This window comes from Sorex fumeus, unplaced genomic scaffold (assembly GCF_029834395.1).
Source record: "Sorex fumeus unplaced genomic scaffold, SorFum_2.1 ptg000018l, whole genome shotgun sequence".
NCBI lineage: Eukaryota > Metazoa > Chordata > Mammalia > Eulipotyphla > Soricidae > Sorex > Sorex fumeus.
The window spans coordinates 7,090,702-7,112,452 of NW_026606075.1; the positions used below are offsets into that span (position 1 = coordinate 7,090,702).

General features: G+C 39.6%; 1 protein-coding gene across 8 annotated transcripts in view; it reads left to right on the forward strand.

Moving 5' to 3' along the window:
- The window catches only part of MCTP1 (multiple C2 and transmembrane domain containing 1), a 653,067-nt gene that overhangs the window by 420,767 nt on the left and 210,549 nt on the right, over window positions 1–21,751 (forward strand). For all 8 annotated transcript variants that reach the window (XM_056112545.1, XM_056112552.1, XM_056112546.1 and 5 more), the window contains 2 exons: window positions 13,315–13,501; window positions 18,963–19,056. In XM_056112545.1, coding sequence (XP_055968520.1) covers window positions 13,315–13,501; window positions 18,963–19,056 — 281 coding nt within the window. The remainder of the gene's footprint in view (window positions 1–13,314; window positions 13,502–18,962; window positions 19,057–21,751) is intronic.

A 21,751-nucleotide genomic window follows, 5' to 3' on the forward strand; every position in this document is an offset into this window, starting at 1 on the left:
CCTGTGCACTGCTAGGTGTGGCCGGCCAAAAAAACAACAGAACCTCAAAAAAATAAGAAAAGGAAAAATTTTTTTCACATGAATTTTCCGTCTCTGAATACAGAACTTGAAGAAATCTATACATACTAACAAGAAAACTGAGAGTAGTCCAACCCAGCATTTGTGTCTCTTTGAGTGCTGCTGTTGTTCTTACGCAATGTATGTTTTAAGCACTTATTTTTATAAACCAAGGGGTCAAAGATTAATTTCAGTTAACTTTTAATATCTTACCAATAGAAAGAAATTTTAAAATAGAATGTGATCTTTGGGAAAATTCTACTCTTTTAAAAGAGTATGGCTTTGGGACTGGAGTGATGGCACAGTGGGTAGGGTGAGTGTCTTGCATACGGCCGACCTCGGGTTCAATTCCCAGGAACCCTTATGGTCTCCTGAGCACTGCCAGCAGTAATTCCTGAGTGCAGAGCCAGGAGTAACCTCTGAGCATCGCTGGGTGTGACCCAAAAAGCAAATAAAAAAAGAAAAGAAAAGAACAGGGCTTTGTTGCAATTTTTTTTCTATAGTAAACCACTGTAGTTTAGTTTTCTTGAAGTTATCTTCAAGATAAGCCGCTGGCTTATATATCAGTATGTAATTCACAGACAAAACATATTTCATTTTAAGTTTAGGTATCTATCTATTAATATGTTATGGACTTATTTAAATATATGCGATCTACCTTGAATAATTTATTTTCATAATTTACGGTAACACCTAGCTATATTTGGTGACCATAATTTATTTGGGATGACTATCATGTCTAACCTGGCACCTCAATATTACTGCCTTATTTTTAGTTTTTAATTTATTTTAATTTTATTTACTTATTTTTGGTTCTGGGGCCACACATTGGAATGCTCAGGGCTTATTCCTGGATCAACACACAGAAATTACTCCTAGTAGTGCTCAGGGGACCATATGGGATACTGTGGATTGAACAAAGGTTGGCTGCATGTAAGGCAATTACCCTACCCACTGTACTACCTCTCTCACCCCAACTCTTACAAAATTTTTATATTGGCAAAATAATTGGTAAAATTTTCTGACTTCCAAAGTCCCTGTTTTAAATGTATTTTTCTATTCTTTTGTTCCATGGCAGCAGATGTCCTTTCACTGCATTTTTTTTCCTTAGAAAAGAATTATCAAACTTGAAAAATAGAAAAAATGTCTAACCTCATTTGATACTGAGCGTCCCTTTTCCTCATTTGGTAATTCCATGAAATTTTCAAGGGAATGTGTTACTACGAGTTGAAGACATAGTAAAGTAGATAAGGGAGTGGAATCATGTTTGATCCCCAGCACCCCAAATGGGCCCCTGAGCACCGCCAGGGTTATTCCTGATGCGGAGTCAGGAGAAAGCCCTGAGCACCACCAGCCCCCATAACAAACAAACAAAAAAAGCGGGACATGGGGAGTTGGGGGTTGGGGGATGTGTTATTATATTAAAAATACGGTTGAAAAAGAAGTGAACCTATTCATCTCCTTTTACCTTGATTTTACTATATGTTTGAAAATCTTCACAGAACAGCAGAAAGTGTCTGGATAGAAGATTAGAAAATGTAAGGATTGCTCTATATACTGTAGGAGCAAAAAAAAAGAAAATCTTAGAATTTAGGAGAGAAGAAGTCTATTTCGGGGACGTCTGCATTGGTGAACACATGCTGGTGCTAGACTTGTGGCACTAACACGAAGAGTTGGAAGCTCCACCCCACTTCCCACATAGCTTGCCCTTGGCATCTCTTCCATCTGCCCATTCCTGTTTTATATCTTTTTATAATAAATTGGCAATCTAGTTGGCAATCTCTTTTCGTTCCTTCTCTAGCTTTTGGAGTTGTTTCAAAGAAGCTGTACAAAGAAACCACCTTCGTATGGTTTCTGGTTTGCACTTGGCCAGGATGGTTGGCAGAGTTTCTTATGCTCATGACTTTTGCATCAGCGAACCAGCAAGCAAAGCCCACGGAACCATTGCCCTCGGTGCTTCAGGGGCTCAGCGGGATGCTGTGTTTCTCAGAATCTGAATGGGTTAAAACTGCCTTGGGTGGTGGGTCCAAATGTTACTATGAAGGAACTATAGGGACTTTTTTTTAAAAACTTATTCATTGTGAATGGCTTTTATTTCCCATTACGTTTTTTTCTAAATATAATAAAATCTTTCTGATATCGACTACATCAACAAATATTTATTTAAACTATTGTTGGTGACTTTCCAGACACAGCTATTTAGGAAAGCAATTTGAAATAATGTTATTTACTAATATTTTTATTTAGGGTTCGTGGTCAAACCTGGAGGTGCTCAGGGCTTACACCTGATTCTGTGCTCAGGGATATCTCCTGGGGGTACTTAGGGGCCCATATGCAGTGTTGTTGGTAGAACTAAGGTAGCCTGTGTACAAGAGGAGATCCTAAGCCCCTATTCTGTCTATCTGACCCCAAGCCAACCATTTTTGAGATTAGTTTTTAGGGGACCACACCCTGCGGTGCTTAGGGGTTACTCCTGACGGGGAACAGGGGAACATAAGGAGTCCCAGGGATCAAACCTGTTGGGCCATGTATAAAGCAAGCACTCTACCTACCATACTGTCTCTCCAGCCCTCAGATTGAGTGAATCTTTCCATGTAGGAAGTCCGTTTTTGATCCCTGTCACCACAATTGGCCCCACATTCACCACCAGTAGCAAATTTCTGAGCAAGGAGCGGCCCCTGGACACCACAAGACGTGGCCCAAGAATGAAATAGATTTTCTGCATAAACTGCTTTACTGCATTATAGTTTTCTTAGTTTCTAGCTTATTGTCCAATTTAGCACAATTGTAATTGTGACCAGAGAAAAATATAGCAATAAGGTGTTTGCCTTTTATGTGACTATCAGGGTTTGATTCCTGGCACCACATATAATCCTCTGAGATAGGAGAAGTTAGCCAGAAGTTAACTCTGAGTACGAACAGGTGTGCCCTCAAAACAAAACAAAAGAAATGCATTGTATAAATACATACTCAGATGTGCTCCCTATCAATGAAAGAGCCACATGCAAATCTGAATGTCAATACAAAGGAAATAAATTTTAACATATTACATTACCCACCCCCATTCTCATTTAAACCCATGGAGTCAGGCCTTTAGCCCCAACAATACATACACACACACACACACACACACACTCATACACACAGTGTCTCACAGACAAACACAGTGTCACACACACACACACACACACACACACACACACACACACAAACACTTGTCATATTCACTTGTGACTGCCATGTTAGTAATTCCAGTGTCCAGTTTCCAATCTTCATCTTGGTACAGTACTGATCATTTCCTTCTCTTAAGCCACAATTTCCATTTGACTTTCAGGATGCTGGATTTAAGTTTTTTCTTAAAACATTGGGGCTGGAGCGATAGCACAGCAGGTAGGGCTTGCATGCAGCTGGCCCGGGTTCGATTCCTCCATCCCTCTTGAAGAGCCTGGCAAGCTATCAAGAGTATCCTGCAGCCACGGCAGAGCCTGGCAAGCTACTCGTGGCGTATTCGTTATGCCAAAAACAGTAACAAGTCTCACAATGGAGACATTACTGGTGCCTGCTCCAGCAAATCGATGAACAATGGGAGGACAGTGCTACAGTGCTTAAAACTTAATCACTTAACTACAGTGCTTAAAACATTGCTCCTAAACCGGAGAGATAATGCAGTGAGTAGATAGGGCACTTGCCTTGCATGCAGCTGACCTGGGTTCAATCCTTGGTACCCCAGGAGTGATTCCTGAGCACAGAGCCTAGAATAAGCCCTGAATTCAGCCAGGCATGGCCTAAAAACAAAAACACAAAAGCAAACAAAGAACAAGGGGAAACATCTCACTTCATCACAATTCTTCATATTTTTTATTTTAGAGCCTCCCTCTTATTTTAGTTCTGCAGAAGGTCGGAGTCCACTTCTTAAGCATCTTCTCTATCTCAACCTGCTTCATGTTTTCACCCATTCTTCTGTTTTCCATACAATTGAAGATGAACAAAAATAAATAAATAAATAAATTAGCTCTTGCTCTGCAGTCTTCCTTCTTTCTTGCTAACACCAAAAATCTCAGGGTCTTTTTTTTTTTATGCTATTCCATCTGTCACTTTCATCAAATCATTCATCTACACCCTGCTAACTTTTGCTCTAAAATATATTCAGAATTTATTCCTCTCATTATCTCAAATTCAATTCTTAATGAAGCCTCTGTGTTCATGTAAACGACAGCCATAGTCGCCCATTCTTCCTTTCGCATAACCTAGGTAAAGGTAAAAAAAAGGCCCTCCCGTTGATCGTCGATTTGCTCGAGCGGTCCCAGTAACGTCTCCATTGGAGACTTTGTTGTTACTGTGTCTGGCATATCGAATACTCTCGGTAGCTTGCCGGGCTCTCCGAGAGGGGCGGAGGAATCGAACTCGGGTCGGCCAAGTTGGCCGCTTGTAAGGCGAATGCCCTACCGCTGTGCTATCGCTCCAGCCCAACCTAAATAGAATCATTTAGCTCTTCTATCCCAGACCCTTCCATTGTTTCCCGTCTGAAGTGGGTGAAGACCAAATTCCTTGCACTGCTCTTTGGGCTCTTCTCCTGTTTCCTCTCCACCCAGCACTGCCCTGCACCCTCCCTCCACTTCAACGTCCTCCCAGCACACTGGACTCACTTCTGCCTCAGGCCTTTTCCTCCCTCTGTTCCATGAGTATCTACTTGCTTTGGTCTCTATCTTCTTCAGGTCATATGCCTTCATTTTTTTGTTTGTTTCAGAAGAGCTATTCACTTTATTTTTTTTTTAATTTTTATTAGTGAGAGACCATGAGGTACAATTGTAGACTTACAAATTTTGTGGTTGGCAAGGAAGCGTGTAACCAACCCTATTTGAAACAAGAGTTCTCTTTCCTTAGTATTCCTATTCTCTTATCCTGTTTTGGTTTTTCCCCATTTAAACTATCATCATTAGCTACCATGTATCTCACATACCTTAGTGGTTTTTCGTTTTTATTTTTAGAATTCACACCTATTATTGGTGCTGAGAGGAAGGGGTTCAGGGCCATCCCCTGATATGCTCAAGTTCAGAAATGTGGACCTAACCCTTTGATGCTCAGATTCATCAGTGTTTGGTGGCCAAGGAGTTGGCAGGTCCAACTCAGGGGTAGGCATGTGCTCTACCCCTTGAGTCATCACCCTCATGTACTTATGTTCAAATTTAATTCTCATCACTATAGAAAGTTCAATGAGGGCAGGGATTTTTTTTTTAAATTTTGTTCATTGTGGCATATTTACAACCTATAGAGATAACTGGTGCGTGTGCCAGAGATGAGACTCAAATGGTAAAGCACACATCTGCATGTGTAACACCCAAGGTTCAATCCCTGGCCCTGCATTTTCCACCCGCACTGGAGGACGTAGTCCTCAGGACTCTGAGTGGCCGTAAGGAGTGGCCCCTACAACAGTAGTGACAAAAGCATTGTATCTGGCACACGCTAGGTGTCTACTGAATATTTTTCAGATTTAAAATTAAATATCTGAAAATTTACTTAATACTGAAATAATGGCTTCCCTTCTCTAAATAATTGACACGAGGTATTAATACGAAGGCAATTAGAATAATATGAACTCGTAGGAGGCACCAAGTTACAAAGTAAATGAGAAAAACATACTCGCAAATCATTTAAAAGAGCAGCATTAATGATGAAGTATAAAAGCATAAAACTAGGTACTGGAGTGATAGCACAGCGGGTAGGGCATTTGCCTTACACGTGGCCAACCTGGGTTCGATTCCCAGCATCCCATATGGTCCCCTGAGCACCGCCAGGAGTAATTCCTGAGTGCAAAGTCAGGAGTAACCCCTGAGCATTGCCGGGTGTGACCCGAAAAGAAAAAAAAAAACATAAAACTACTATTTTTATTTTAAATGTTAAGCATTTTGACATTTATATTTGAAGAAAAAGTAATCTATACATTTAGCCTATATATACATTTAGCCTGCCTATACATTTACATATCACAACTTTGTCATCATTATGCTATCTAGGCAATTAAAGCCACACAAAAATAAGTTTCCATAAATGAAATAAATGATAATAATTGTTTTATAATTTTACAACCTATAGGGCACTGTTCCATACACTGGCTTGTCATTAGGGAAAAAAAAAAGAATGACTCATTCTATCAATTTTGCAGTTGAAAGAAAGTGAGGTGGAAAGAGGTTAAGTTTGAACAGTTAGTATGAAACAGTAAAGCAGAGGTGATTGATGTCAAAATCAAACCCAGTACTGACTCTTGCCTCTCAAGCCCATGATTATTTTTCTTGGTCTGGAATTTACTATGTCCTGAATCTGTTAAGTACTCAATAAAATATTGGGAAGTTAGTATCTAGCTTAGGAAGTGTGCACTATACTGCAAATTTGAACATCTTTTACCTGTTGCTGAACTACAAATCTCAAGTGAAGGTGAAATAAAATTAATCTGCATGTAATTATTTAACTTTCTGATCACTTGCATTTGGGCAAGCAAGGCGGGCTGCTACCTTTACAATAATCAGCTAATAAATCCTCATGATTGTTACACTTTTATGCAGAGCAGTAATCTGAACAAATTGGCTGCTGACAGCTGCTGTAAATTGCCAAGAATGAGTGCTGTCAGAGAACAAGTTGTTTTTATGAACGTGCAGAATAAGTAAATCCTGTGTCGTGCAATTTTATTCAGTTAGTTATTTGCAATCCAATACAGCAAGATTTATTGCATTATTTATTAGTGTACAAAATGCATGTTTATCTTTAGAGTGGCATTGATTTAGGATACATATATCTTATGTTGATGAATTTCCGTGACATTATTCATTCCACTGCTATCAGAGCTCAGGCATTGGTCCTGCCCATGCCAAAAAGTGCTACAGATATAAAATTGGTAGAAGGCAGGTTCTCGAGGCTGAAGAGATAATACAGGGAGTAAGGTGCTTGCTTTGTATGCAGTCAACCCTGTTTCAATGCCTGCCACCACTATGAGCCTGGAGTGAGCACTGAGCAGGAAATGCCTAAGCACTGCAAGTCTTGGCTCAAAAATAAAAGCAAAGTGGGGAAATAAAAAAAAAAACAGGATATCACAAAGAAAAATTTTTATTAGCAACGTATGTAAGTAAATCTTATTTCAAATGGGTAAGTTTGGGTGAAAAACAAATGTTTTGTTTATTTAGAAACTATTTTTACGATTAATGTTATCTGATTTACAATACTGTTAATGATGGTTTTCCATGCACATAATTCCAACATCACACTTGTTACCACCGTACTGCCCTCTCCCCCAAGGACCCCAAGGCCCCTCCCTTTCAAATAGACCCCCAATTTGGCTGTGTGGGTCAGTTCAATGGTTGTGTTACCTTTGGCCCTTTGTTGCATCTTTCAGTTCCATATACGAGAAAAATCAATGCTTTTGAATTCTATAACCTTGAAGGCAAATCTCTAATTCTGATTTTAATGTTAAGAGGAAGAATGTGAAACATGCAAATTCACATATACAATGTGTTTAGGCGGGATGAGGGGATAAAAAGCATTAGACTTTGGATAACAACCAAAGTGATGTTTCTTGGGATTGATGGTCAATGCATTTAAGCATTTGACAATTTATAGATTCTGATTTAGAAAGTTTTTTTTTTACCAAAACTGCAATGATCATTTTAGTTACGTTTTTACACAATAAGAAAAAATTTATTGAATGACCATGAGATACAGAGTTACAAAGTTGTTCATGATGGGTTTCATCATACAATGTTCTAACACCGAACCCTTCACAAGTGTACAGGTCCCATCAAAAATTGCAAATATTCTTTGGGTGGGGTTCTCTTCCATGGTGTGGAGGTTTTCAGGGCCATGCCCAATGGTGCTCTGACTGCCGTGTTGGTGCTGAGGCTCAAACCCAAGACCCTGTGTATACCCAGTATATGCTCCAGCCTTTGGAATTACAGCCCCAGTCCCTACACTGTAAGCATTTTTCATAATCATTTCATATTGTTTGGGCCAAATTCTTGCTAGGTTTGATTATACCACTCATGGTCTATAAATGAGAATGTGGAAACACAGAATGCCACTAGAAATAGAAGTGTCAGCACTCTATCACTTGCTTGTTGTTCTGTTCCTTTGCATTTGTTCAATTAGCAATATCTACCATCCACAGTTTCTTTACTGGGTCTTTTAAGGCCAGTTGTCCATGTTGTGAGATTGTGCAATTAAAATGAGATTATAAAATCTATAAAGCCACTTAGGAGCTATAGATAAACAGCTCTTCAATTAAGGCAGCTTAGCATGTAAGGGGATCACAATCACCCCCTCTTTGTTATACAACTACCCTTTCCTCAACACTCTTGCAGACCACTTATGGCTTATCTGGTATCTGGGCCACTGTCTCTATCTCAAAAACTTGAATTCTGTCTTAAATTTAAGGAGTATTGGACTAGAGAGAAAGTACAGAAACTAGGGCATTTGCCTTGCACTCAGCTAATCTGGATTTGATCCCTAGAGCCACATATGAGCCTCCAAGCCTTGCCAGGAACGATCCCTGAGCACAGAACCAGAGTAAACTCCGAGCACTGCTGGGTGTATCTTCCCAAACAAACAAACCAAAAAATACAAAAAATGTGTGGGATACCTCCAAAGAGTCCTCACACTTACGCTCCACAGTGGGCTTACACATAAAACACCCTGGATGCTGATGACAATGAGGCTTTCAGTCTGGGAGGAAAGGTATAGGGGCAGAAGGAAAAAAGGTGCTAGGGACACTGAAAAGTTCCTAGGAGCAGTCAACAAATAAATGATTTTTCTCCTTTTCAAGTTGTCAAATAACTAAAACATAAATTGTCTCTAAAAAAGAAAGGTCATAGGAATATCCTAAAGTAGCGTGCGTCCCTAGCACGTGCGATGCCAGTCCACAGTACCCTGTTCCCAGCAATCCTGGAGAGACCTTGGCAGCATTGCGCATGTCTAGTCCTGATCATGGCTGAACACACCCCAACCCCACTCTAGAAAACATCAGGAGTGGCCCCTACCTTGTGCACCACTAAATGTGACCCCTATCTATAAAATTTCAGAGTTCCAGTTTTGATATGGAATTCATAAATACCGGTTCTCTCTTTCTTTCTTTCTTTCTTTCTTTCTTTCTTTCTTTCTTTCTTTCTTTCTTTCTTTCTTTCGCCTTTTTTGAGTCACACCTGGAGATGCACAGGGGTTACTCCTGACTTTGCACTCAGGAATTAGTCCTGGCAGTGCTCAGGGGACCATATGGGATGCTGGGAATCGAACCCGGGTTGGCCGCGTGCAAGGCAAATGCCCTACCTGCTGGGCTTCATTGCTCTAGCTCTATCGGTTCTATTTCTTGCCATCACTTAATTACTCTGAACCTGGATTTCCCCACTGTGGAATGAGAGAAAATGACTCTGAAAACTCTGTCTTCAGATTGACAAATGGCTGTATCTGTACAGATACTTTTTCTTATTTTTAGTTTGAAAACTGTTTCAGTATTAAACTAATGCATTTGACAATAAAGCTACATACTATATTTATATAGCACTCTCAAGTTTTCTCAGTGCTTTTTCATCTATATTCTTGTGATATTATGCAACAGCAAGATTTTTCTTTGCAAAATGTGTCGGCAATTGAGGAAAGTTAATGTGTATCATAAGTTTAAGTGATTTTCTCAGTCACACCACAGCAATGAATAACTGAATTTGATTCAAACTTTGATGCTCTGAATCCCTAGCCATTGACTCTGAAGCCAAGGAAAATTTTCAGAGCAACACAATGAGTGTGTGGTAGCTCAAAAAATGAGGCAAAAAATGAAAAAACTGGGCCAGAACCATAGTACAGTGGGGAGGACATTTGCCTTGCATGCGACTGACCCAGGTTTGATCCCTGACATCCCACATGGACCCCTGAGCACTGCCAGGAGTAATTCCTGAGTATAGAGCCAGGAGTAACCCCTGAGCGTTGATGGGCATGAGCCAGAATGGAAAAAAAAAGAAAAGAATAGACAAATGGGAAGATTGAGTCTTTGAAATCCTCATGCTTGACACACGAAGTACTTAATGAATGAGCAGACAAATGAATGGCTGAAAGGAGTGTTAAATAAATCACTTTCTGGAAAGACAATATAGATGAGATGCAACAAACACATTATATCTATATCCTTCCATTATTACCAGAGCTATTTTTTCCCTCTCTAAATCCCCATAGGTAGTACTTCAGGAGCACCAATTATTTTCCGGGTCTTGTGCAAGGTTTCTGTCATCCAGGTGTTTCAAGGTATAGAAAGATAAATATAACTGCAGGTTATTTAAATAAGAATTAATGGTCAGGCAAAGATGACTAGATACATCACCCGAGGCAGAGCAGATGCCTGGTCCAAACCAGGTGCAGCCCAAAGAGACATTAAAACACACTGAGCCCATATGCTTTGCCTGGGTCAGTCCCAGTCACTGCCAGGAGCAACCCCTATTACGGAGCAAGGGTAGTCCCTGAGCACTACCTTGTGTGGCCCAGAAATAAAAGAAGGGAAAAAGAAAAAAAGAAAACTCAAGTGAGCCCTGGCATCAATGGTGGGAGAATTATACTGCTTCGAAGCAGTAATTGAATTAGCAAGTAACAGAGAAACTGAAGGAGGTTGTGGAGAGCATGGTTGCCCAGCTGAGAAAATTCCAGAGGGAAGGGAATGGAAGGTTTAGTGTGGACAAATTCTTCGCCCTGGATTCCAACGGTGAGAATGTCAAAGTCAGAGAGAAATGAGAGAAGAAGGAAGCAGACTAGCAGAAACACTGAGGTATTGGCAGAGTCCTCCAATACTTTGAAGGTATAGAGATGAAGTGAAATTGTAAGAACCAGCACTATCATAAACACGTGTCCCGAGCACTAAGAATTAAACAAAGATAACACATTTTATAAGGGGCCAGTGAGTGGGTGGGTAGAGAGATTCGCTCGAGCGTGCCCAATAACATTGTGAGACTTGTTATTGTGTTTGGCATATCAACTACATCATGGGGAGCTTGCCAGGCTTTGCCATGCGGGCGAGATACTCTCGGTAGCTTGCCGGGCTCTCCGAGAGGGGCAGAGGAATTGAACTCAGGTCAGCCATGTTGGCCGCGTGCAAGGCAAACACCCTACCCACTGTGCTATTGCTCCAGCCCAAGGTGGGGGGAGGGTAGAGAGAAACCTGGGTGGAGTATCCCCAGTACTGATGGTGGGTTCAGAGGTGGAACATTATATGCCTGAAACTCTATTAATGACAGCATTGTAATTCACAATACCTAAGTTTTAAAAAGACAGAGAATCAGAGAGATAGTTAATGAAACAGGTTAAGTACTTTGCCATAACATCAGAGAGATAGTACAGAGAATGAGGCAGTTGCTTCAAATGAGGCCAAGCTTGGTTCAATCCCCAGCACCACATCTGGTCTCCTGAGGACTATCAGAGTGATTCTTGAGCACCAACCCAGGAATTAGTTGAGTGACTCCAAATTAAAGTAGAAAAACATATTAAATTTAAAACAAATAAAGTACTCACCAGTATGATCAGCTAGTACTTCTATATTTTAAGGGTAGTAAATCCTTCCTTGGTTCCAGACATAACAGTACAGGTGAGCCAGATGCAAGCCGACCCACTGATCAGTCTGTTTGGGTTGCTATAACAGAATACTATAGGCATGGTGGCTTACAAAAACAGTGATTTATTTCTCTCAGTTTGGGGCTGGCACATCCAAGAACCTAAGTTCCAGCATTTTAGGTCTTCAGTGAGAACCCCATTTCCTGGTCATCTTTTCTTTAGTCCTTGAGGACTTCTCAAGGCTTCTCTTCTAAAAGCACTCATACCACTCATGAAGGTTCCACCTGGGAATGAATCACCTCCCAAACTTCTCACCATGGAATACCATCACATTGGGCATTAAGCGTCAAGCAGAAGTCAGGGGGCCAGAAAGACATTCAAACTGGAGCACTGGCTCAAAGCAATTAGTACTAGATTCACTTTGCAATAGACACTGCACGAATTTATTCAGAAGTAACAAGGAGGTAGACTCGCCATGCCTATACTCACTCACGAAAAAGAGATATTTTGACTCAGCCATAAGCTTTGGAATCCTGGTCATGGGACTGTAGTTCAATAGCAAAACAGTAGCCAAGAAATAGAGTGAAGGAGTGAAGCTGTGTTCTGAGCGTGATAGTTAACCTCTCTATTAGCATTGATCTTACAATTGGCTACTTCCCATGTAAGTGGCTTCAGTTCATATGTGTCCCCTTTTCCTTTTTTTCTTTCTTTTGCTTTTTGGGTCACACCTAGTGATGCTCAGGAGTTACTTCTGGCTCTGCACTCAGGAATTACTCCTGGCGGTGCTTGGGGGACCATATGGGATGCCTGGGATCGAACCTGGCTCAGCAGCACACAAGGCAAATTCCCTACTGCTGTTCTATCGCTCTGGCCTCCATGTTCCCTTTATCTGGCTTTATTGTGGTCACATTATCTTTCTCTTTCAAATTAATGGACATGTAGAGCATCTGAGCTCGAGAAACCTCTCTTAGGCCAACTCTGATAATGACACTGAAACTACAGTGTTTTCAGAGAATACCGTTTTTCTTTCAATCTAGGCAGTGTTCGATGAATAAGTTGACACGTTTTTAAAATGTAAAAAAGAAATTAATGAAATTGATTCTTCTTGTGGGGGTCACTCTTGGGAGTGCAGTGGTGCATGCCTGGGGCCAAGCTGAAGATTATCCTGTGCCTGGAATCAAAGCCTCTGTCACTTGACTTACATCGCTGGCCCGTAAATGTAAATACTTACAGCATCGTCCTAGAAGATGATCTTCTCACTGCTTAATAACATTTATGAATGAGAGAAAATGCTCAGTATTTGAAAAGTAACATCAGACTCTGGCCGCTAGTCAGCCTTTCTACACAGCCCTCATTAGTCTTTCTGTAAGCGAAGCTCCACTAACTCAGGTTATCAGGGGATCGGAAGTCCCTGCCAATTTAAAAATCCAGTGACAATGAGCAATAATCAAATCAGATAAGCACCTATTTTGTTATCTTACAGAGGAGCCTAAGTGATTGATTAGATCTTAGCACAGCAGAGTCTGGATTTTGTGGGAAACATCAGCAGATATAGAAAACATATTCGTGAAGTGGTCCCAATAGTATCCTTACGGATTCGTTTCTCTCTTAGTTCTGAGCGATCTGAGCTTCCACTTTTCAATGTGCCCACCAAGACCAAAGCCCTGACTAAATCGCTGCATTTGTTCCTAGGTGTCAGGTTGACCTGTCACTTCTCAGCAGGGAACAGACACACAAGTTGGAGTTGCGACTGGAAGAGGGGGAAGGACACTTGGTGCTGCTGGTCACCCTCACGGCTTCAGCCACAGTCAGTATCTCTGATCTCTCTGTCAACTCCCTGGAGGACCAGAAAGAAAGGGAGGAGATATTGAAGAGATATGTACGTATATAGCCTTCCACCTTTCGGATCATTTGGGACCAGTTAAGGTTGTAAACCATTTGCCTCCTGACTGAAGTGCTTCTGAAAAACCACCTGACAGATGAGTCAGCAGAAACAGAAAGATGGGCAAATCCAAGTACCACACACTTTTGCAAAATTAATTGTGTTGCTACTTAACGCCTGCGTAGTGGGCCCAGTGAGCCAATAGCACAGTGGGGAGGGTGTTTGTCTTGCACACTGCCCCAGTTTCTACCCCCTCCCCAGAATCCCATATGTTCCGGGAGCACTTCCAGGAGTGATTCCTGAGTGCAGAGCCTGGAATAACCCCTGAGCATTGCCAGCTGTGACTTAAAAAAAAAAAAAGGTGAGGTCCCCTCTAATCTTCCAGGGCAAAGGCTGAATTTCTAAGATTCCACAATGTGATTTGATTTTGCAGCCAAATAATCATGCAGAGAAAATCCTCGTGCAGGACTGGAGTGATCATACAGTGGGGAGGTGCTTGCCTTGCACGCAGTTTTTGGGTTCCATCCCTGGAAACACGTATGTTCCCTGAGCATCATCAGGAGCGATTCCGGAAGTGCAGAGCCAGGAGTAGCTCCAGATCACTGCCAAGTGTGCCCCCCCACCCCCAAACAAAAAACAACAGCAACAAAAAGAGAAACTCCCAGTGAAGGAGATTTATGTAGCATACTTTAAAAATTAATTCAACAGCTCTTTGTGAATGTGGTTAAGATTTGTCTTCCTAATTTGAAATGGAGCAGTGATGTAGTAATTAGTAGTTTGTTACTTCTTTTTTTAATGGGCTTACTTCATCTTGGAAAAGCCTTACCTCATCTCAATAATTTTGGGAAAATTGAATGTGAAACTTTCAAAACAGGAAGCCTTCGTCCCTGCTAATAATTGTAGAACGAGAGGTTAGAATAATGAATCATTAAAATGACTCCCCTTAAATTTCACTGAAAGATTCACAGTATCAAGATTCACAGCGTTTCCTGGTGGCCTCCCTGGAGCACTGCCCAGGTTGTAGTTCCTTGAATCAGCAGAGAGGGGAGCTCTTACTCCATCATTCTCCCTCAGTGGCAGCTTGAAAAAGTCAGTGTCTCAGTACCCATGAAGCTAGGGGGGAAAAAAGCTTTTCCACTTAAAATTACAAAGCTTGTATTGTACAACGCTGCCAGGTGTTTAGAAAACCCCTCTAGACTCTCAGCCATGAAACCAAACTCTGACTAACAAAGAACTGCTTAATTTTTCCCCCAGATTTAAAAATATTCCTATTTGCTGACTGACATCCTTTCAATAACTGAATTTAATAAAGATGTACCTTATCAGGCTGTGCAGATAACATGAAGTGCTGGTACTAATACTCTACAATATTCTTCAAACAGATTAGCAGGATGTGCGCTTCAGCAAATTTATTCTGGCTATCTCGCCTGAATCAGCTGTCTGCTAATGCTTGTACAACTCATCCACCAATGGTGTTATCATAAACATTTTAATAGAGGTGACTTAGCAAGGCTAAATAGTATATATTTTTAAACCACCTTGAGCTTCAGGTATTGGGTGGCATCTTCAACTCTGTGTTTGCACATGAGGAAGATTATTTCGCAGTTTGGTCCCTGGCAAAACTTATTCTCCTGTTGCCAGAGTGAACCTGATAAATTAAAACCATTTTAAAGGAATTAATTGGTGTGCTAATATAAAACTTATTCTGGGTATTATAACACTACATTCAATGGATTAATATTTTGACATGAGTCCATATATTAAAATGGTTTTGTAGGCAAGGTAATTAGAAATAATCCAACTATTATTAATTCTTTTTTTTTCCTTTTTTTTGCTGGATGGGTTTCCTTAAATCAGCCAGTTCCATTCAAGACTTGAATATTTGTTTTCATATCTTCTCTCAGATGTTACTTCCCTCAGTAAAAACACACAATTCTGTATGTTGTCCACTTCTCATAGCCTGCTGGAAATACCAAAAAAAAAAAAATTGGTTTAAATTTGCTTTATTTAATCTTGAATTTCAAGCATAGGCCTGCATCTCCCTCTAGAGAAACACTTGCTAAGACACTGCTGTATGCAATATAGTGCACTTGTTATAATCGCTCCTGGAAATGCAAGGACAAAGACTGGATTGTAGACTTCCTTGCGTTTCCTTGTTTTTATTATACAGATGATGAAATGAACGTTTACTGTTTCATGTATGAAATACCTTTTGTTTTGAGAGAAACATATCAAAGACATGATTTGGAAAATTCTTTCTAGATTTCCCTATAAGCACATATGTTTTTTTGGTTGGGGTTTTTGTTCTTTTTTTTTTTTAGATTCGAGTCAAAGTTGGGATTGGAGTGAGGAAAGTGAATGATTTGGCCTCTCTCTCATGAAGCTTCCCTGAAAAAGCTCTGCATTGCTCTTGTTCAGCTGTTCATTGCGGGGCATTGAAGCCCCACAAATTAAACAGCCCGTACTGTGTGAGCCATTATTTGATCACCACATTCTGAAAAGATGGCTAATTCCATTTCTCTCTTTTTCTTCTTGGGGGGTGGGGCGTGGGGGGAGGAACGCAGGGAAGGTCAATCAGGGGCGACGAGTAATGGGTAGTAGACCAAGAGCGATTGTATGACCTTTTCAGAACGGGTATGCTGAACCCTTGCTCCCCCTTGTCACAGTTTAAAAACCAGAGGAGCTAGTTTAGAGAAGAAGTTGTTAGCATTCCATTTTTATTATGACATTTCACAGTCATCTGATTTAATGTCCCTTGACCGGATTGTCCACCGTGAGACGATGGGCTTGAAATGTTATTTAGAGCATTGATAAAAGGTGAGCGGTTCTAAGATGACAGCGAGTCATAAGGCTGGTGGTGTGACATTAATTTTCTCCATAACAGAGATGGAATAAGACGTCACGGTGACAAGCTGTCAATCAGCTCTGGCCCCTCAGAGCATCTCGATGCCATAGGATGGGGTATTGCCTCTCCCGTAATAGAGCTGAACTGAGCTGCTCTCTCTGACAGCTGCTGCAGCCATAGAGAAAATATATTATACAGCCTTTCATTAAAAAAATAAAGAGGACTCCTCTCCAGAGCATTTCAATCTTTTCCCATCTATTGAGGGCTGAAAGGATTCACAGCAAATCATAGATTCCTCTGCTATGGAAATTTCTGGCTTCACAAGCCATCCAGGTTTTGAGGCCTTCTAAAATAACCATAAATAACAAGGCAGAAATACCGCCTGATGAAGTACTACTTAAAGTTAAATTTTTAAACTGGGAAATGTAAGGTTTGGGCTTATTATAACTGATGTGTCACTGGCTTAACCAGTTGAAATTTGTGATGAATTACTGGATGTCAGCTAACTAGAGGAAATGAAACCTTCAAACAGTAATTATTCCTCTAAAGCAAATGGGAGAGCGGAAGTTCCAGAAGCTGTCTGTGTGCTGTGACGTAACCAGTATGAAATGGCTCTCAGACATGAGCATGGATGATACTTGCTCTCAAAATGAAACTTGGTTTAAATTGCTCCTTAAAATCCATGGAGAGACTTCCCAAGGCTGAGTGGATGCGCTGAGTCCAGTGTGCCCGGGTTTAATCCTGACCCACCTGCCTCCCCCTCAAGCACTGCCCGGAGCAGCCCCTGAGCTCAGAGCCAGGAGTAGCTGTGAGCAATGCCAGAGTGACCTAAAAAACAAGAGGGGCGAGATGCTTTTGGAAATGAAAGAACAGGACCTTTTGATAAAAGGGGTTTTGCCTCATTTCCTCATTCTCGGTTAAGAGACTTACCTAATTTATAAAACTAGGTAAGCACTTTGGAAGAAAAGGAGAATCTATATTGGAAAGACCACCATACGCCCAGAAATCTCTGAAATATAAACTGCTGTTGAAAGCTCCGCCCATTACTGCAGCCTTTAATTTACAGGCCTTCCAGCTGAGAAGGAAGTGCATTTTCACTGAACCCTGTCATCTGGGTAGTTTAGACACGTTTTTGATGATAAACAACTGTTAAAAAGAAAACAATGAAAGATTAAGAGGTAATCGTTGTGTTAAACACTTTTTCAAAACTTGGGCCATAAGATTACACACATATATGCATTCCATCTTCTCAGTATACCAGTGTCATAGGTTTGGTGTAAACAATGACAAGTCATAGACGATTGATAAAACTAATATAACAGTAAGCTTTTGCTTGGCAGTATTCTCATTCTCAATACAAGCTTGGGAATGTTTACCATTTTAGTGACGTTTTATTAGGCAACTATATTATGCAAAAGTATGTTATGCTCACTAATTTTAAGCCACTTTAAAGTTTATAGTAAAGAAGTATCATTGCTTCACTGGGTGTAAATGCCAGTCAAGCCATGTGAACAATGCTCTGAATAAATACTTCAATACATACATGTGTTCCAGATTTATTTTGCTCTCCCAGATTTTGTGCCTTCAATTAGATTTCTGAATTAGGGTTCTGGTATATTCTCTTAATTTCTTTAGGCATTACACTTCTTAAAACATTTCCGTTACTAACATATTAAAATAATAATACAAGTAATAAAATAATACAAAACAATAGATTTATCATTTTGATATAATTCTTCTGACAATGTTTCTATATTTTGGCTTCTTTATCTCCTAGAAGGAGATGAAATTACAAATTTAAGGGAAAAAATTCTCATCACTTGAATGACTTTATTTTTATCTTAGAAAATAATAGGAAAGAGATCATTTTAAAAATTTATACAGCCAAGAGATAGTATAGGAGATAAGTCTCTCACCTTGTAAGCAGCTGGCCAGGTCCTGTCGCCACTGCCCCATGTAGTTCCCTGAGCACTTCCAGGAGTGATTCTTAAGCACAGAGCCAGAATAAGCCCTGAACACTGCCAGGCATGGCCAAAAAGATATTTTTAAAAAGTTCTGTTATGCTCTAATGGAAATATTTATTGATATACATAAGCATTTTCAATAAAATATCTTGACATAACACCTTAATAATTTAATCCTCACCTAGTGCACACAAGTTACAAAAGTCACTGAGAAGGAAATAGTCATAAGAAAAAAAAGTCTTTGATTTAATATTAACTTTCTTATTGCCAAAGTCTGTAGTGTTATAGAGCGAGCAATTTAAGATAAGTGTAAAGAATCACAAATCTCCTAACCATCCTACCTAATGGATGAAAGATTTCTTGGGATGCATGGTACATAGAATGAAGAAAAAAAGCAATCATATCCTTTAATTTATTGTTTGTCACTAAAAATAATCATGTTTAGAAAGGAAATTTTTTAATTTTTTTCATAATACCTATGTATAGCAACAGCAATCTGCATAAATAAATAAATGGATATGCAGGGATACACACATTTATGGTGGTGGAATGTTCTTCTGTATTGATTACTTACTCCTTTTATTATGTCTCAGCACAGTCTTTGAAACCCATTGGCACCTTTTCTAATACTGATATTGGGGTCTTTCAGAGCCCATTGAGGATATTTCATAACCTGAAAGATGTGGGATTTCTCCAGGTGAAAGTAATAAGAGCAGAAGGGTTAATGGCAGCTGATGTTACAGGTAAGAACTGATGCGTTTTCTCTATTCAATTCTTCTGAATAAATCATAGCAAACAGCATAAATGTTGAGGTTCAGAATTGGTTTTGCAAAGATTTGCCAATCGCCTAATTTTTGTATCTTCTCTCCTTTCTAAAAGTTTGATAATGTCTTAAAATTAAACAACAAAAGGCAAAAGAATATTTGAACTCTTGCCTTCTCTAAGATTTACTCAGCAAAGTAAAAATGCTGCTTCTAGGTTTCATCACTTTGACATTTGGGAGCCCTGCTCTCTCTTCTCCCAGACAGTATTGTTTTCCCTCAGATGATAATAGAATAGCAACTCTTTCAATTAAATCTGCAGATGATCTGTTGCAGAGTTCACTGAAAAGTTTCAATGCATAAAATACTCAATTACTTGGTATGAACTCTTATTAGTTGTTTCTTAGCATATCCCAGAGATAATTCTGGATCTACATTTAGCAGCTAGATTTTTCTATTTTTTTTAAATAAGAGCTACCTCATTCATGTTGAGGTCAGCAAGGGAATGACCTGGCCATGGGAGACTGATGATCAGATGCTTGAGCCCATTGATGTTGGGGGTGAGAGAAACCAGGGCCACACACAGACAGCAATGCTAGTTTGGGAAGAGGCGCCATGTTGTATGCTGGCCTTGAATTTAAAGCCTCAAACATGCTGGAACATACGCTCTCTCCCTGACTCCTTGTCTGAATTTTCTGAACCAAGAAACAGGTCTTTAAAATGCCAAAAATTAACTTGTCTCTTAAAATCTTCTAATGTTTCTATGACATATTTATTTAAAAGTTGATGGTAGTTGTTTCTTCATTTCCTAGAATTAAGTCACTGGTTTGAGTTGACAGTTATATGACCACTTATTTATTGTTTAATTCAGAATCATTTTAGGAATCTTTGTACTATCCCTTAAATTCTTCACTTCAAATGGGTAATAAATAGGAGTGATGACTCTTTTTTGTGCATATTTTAATGTAACTGGAATAAAAGCATGTACTATTTGTGGAAGTAAGCTTACCCACATGACTTTTCAGCAAATTGACCCTAGAAAGTACCTGACTTTTTTGAAGGGGAAGAATGTACTATTTTACTTGTAAATCTATTACATTTGTAAATCTATTACAAGAGATTGGAGCCCTTTTTAATTCATTCAACAGAGTAAAAAACAAATGGAAAGATCACATGCCTTAAAACTAAAATAGCAGATGTTTGCTTCCAAGTAGAAATATTTTTAAATTTTTTAAATTTGCATAGCATTAAGTGACAAAAAATTAAATGTTGGGAGTTTACAGTTTCTTTAGAGGTAATTATCAACTCATTTGTAACCAAGAAGATAATAACAACTGTCAAACATTCTTTCAAAATAGTCATACCTGAAAATAGTGGGGGAGAGAGAGTCACTTGTAATATTTTTGCATATGCGCTGAGTTCACGCCTTTACTAAATAATGAATGGATGCTAAATATATCCATTTTCTTTTTTATTTTTGGTGTTGAGATAATCAAATTAATCTGGCACAATAATTTCCTCTTCTTATGCCACACTTGTTATTTGAAGCAACAGTCAGTAATAAATGACTAACCACTCTTCTTTTTTTGTCCACTTGGATATTGACTTAAAGATAAGAATAAGGACTCACTCGTGCTTTTACAGAAGTTATGCCTGACCTCTGTGTCCAAGCAGCCTACAGAGTCAGGAATTCACAGCAGTAACACTCAACAACATGGGAAACCTTTCCTCTCCCCGAGCATCCCTGCTGTCCCAGGGTTTTCTGTAGAGGACGGAGCACCAGGCTAAAAACATGAAAATAGAGAGAAAAGTCTAAAATAATCAGTATTCAGAAAGCATCTGAATGCTAAGAAACATCACTGGACATTTATAATGGTATAAGAATTTTTTATAGAAAAATTCAAATCTCCTTTAATTTTTAAGCTCAGATACCTGCCCATTACACGCGTTGAGTGCTATTGTCTAAGCTTGTGACTCTTGGAGAGAAGCTGTCATTGCTTTTAAAATTTCATGAATATGCAAACTATATTAACCCACTCGGCCTACATGCCACTATGGAAGGTAAAGGACATGTTCTCTCAAAGTTGGAAAAAAAACAGATATATTTCTTTCCTAACGGTCTATGTAAATTAATGTGAATAACAATAAGCTTTTCCCTAGGGATTCAATGAGACATAATTTCGATTTGACAAAAGAACATTAATTTGGGAATACTAAATAACAGATTCTCTATTTTTATCCCGCCAGTTGTAGGGATAAAAATCTAATGATTCTTCATTCCACACTGACCTTATAATCTAATGTGCTCTGAATTGAATGGCAGTGATGTTGAACTATGCAGGAACCAGAGGATAATTTAGTCTTTGACCCTGATCACTTCTGGGCCTTTCGTGATCTTTCTGATATTTGTGATGGTGGCAGAGATTAAGGAATACATACATATACATATATGTGATGTATATGTGCATATCCCAGTCTTCCTCATCCTGATCATTAAACCTGGGACACAAATGAGCTTTTTACAGACTTTCTTTCTCCTTTGTTCAAGGAAGATCTTTAAAAATATGTTGTACCTCTGTGTGGGTAATCATAGTCAAATACTACAAGAAATGAAGCAACACAGAAAGAGGGGGAATGAGGTGGGTGGGGAGAGAGTGAATAGTGCTGTCTTGATTAG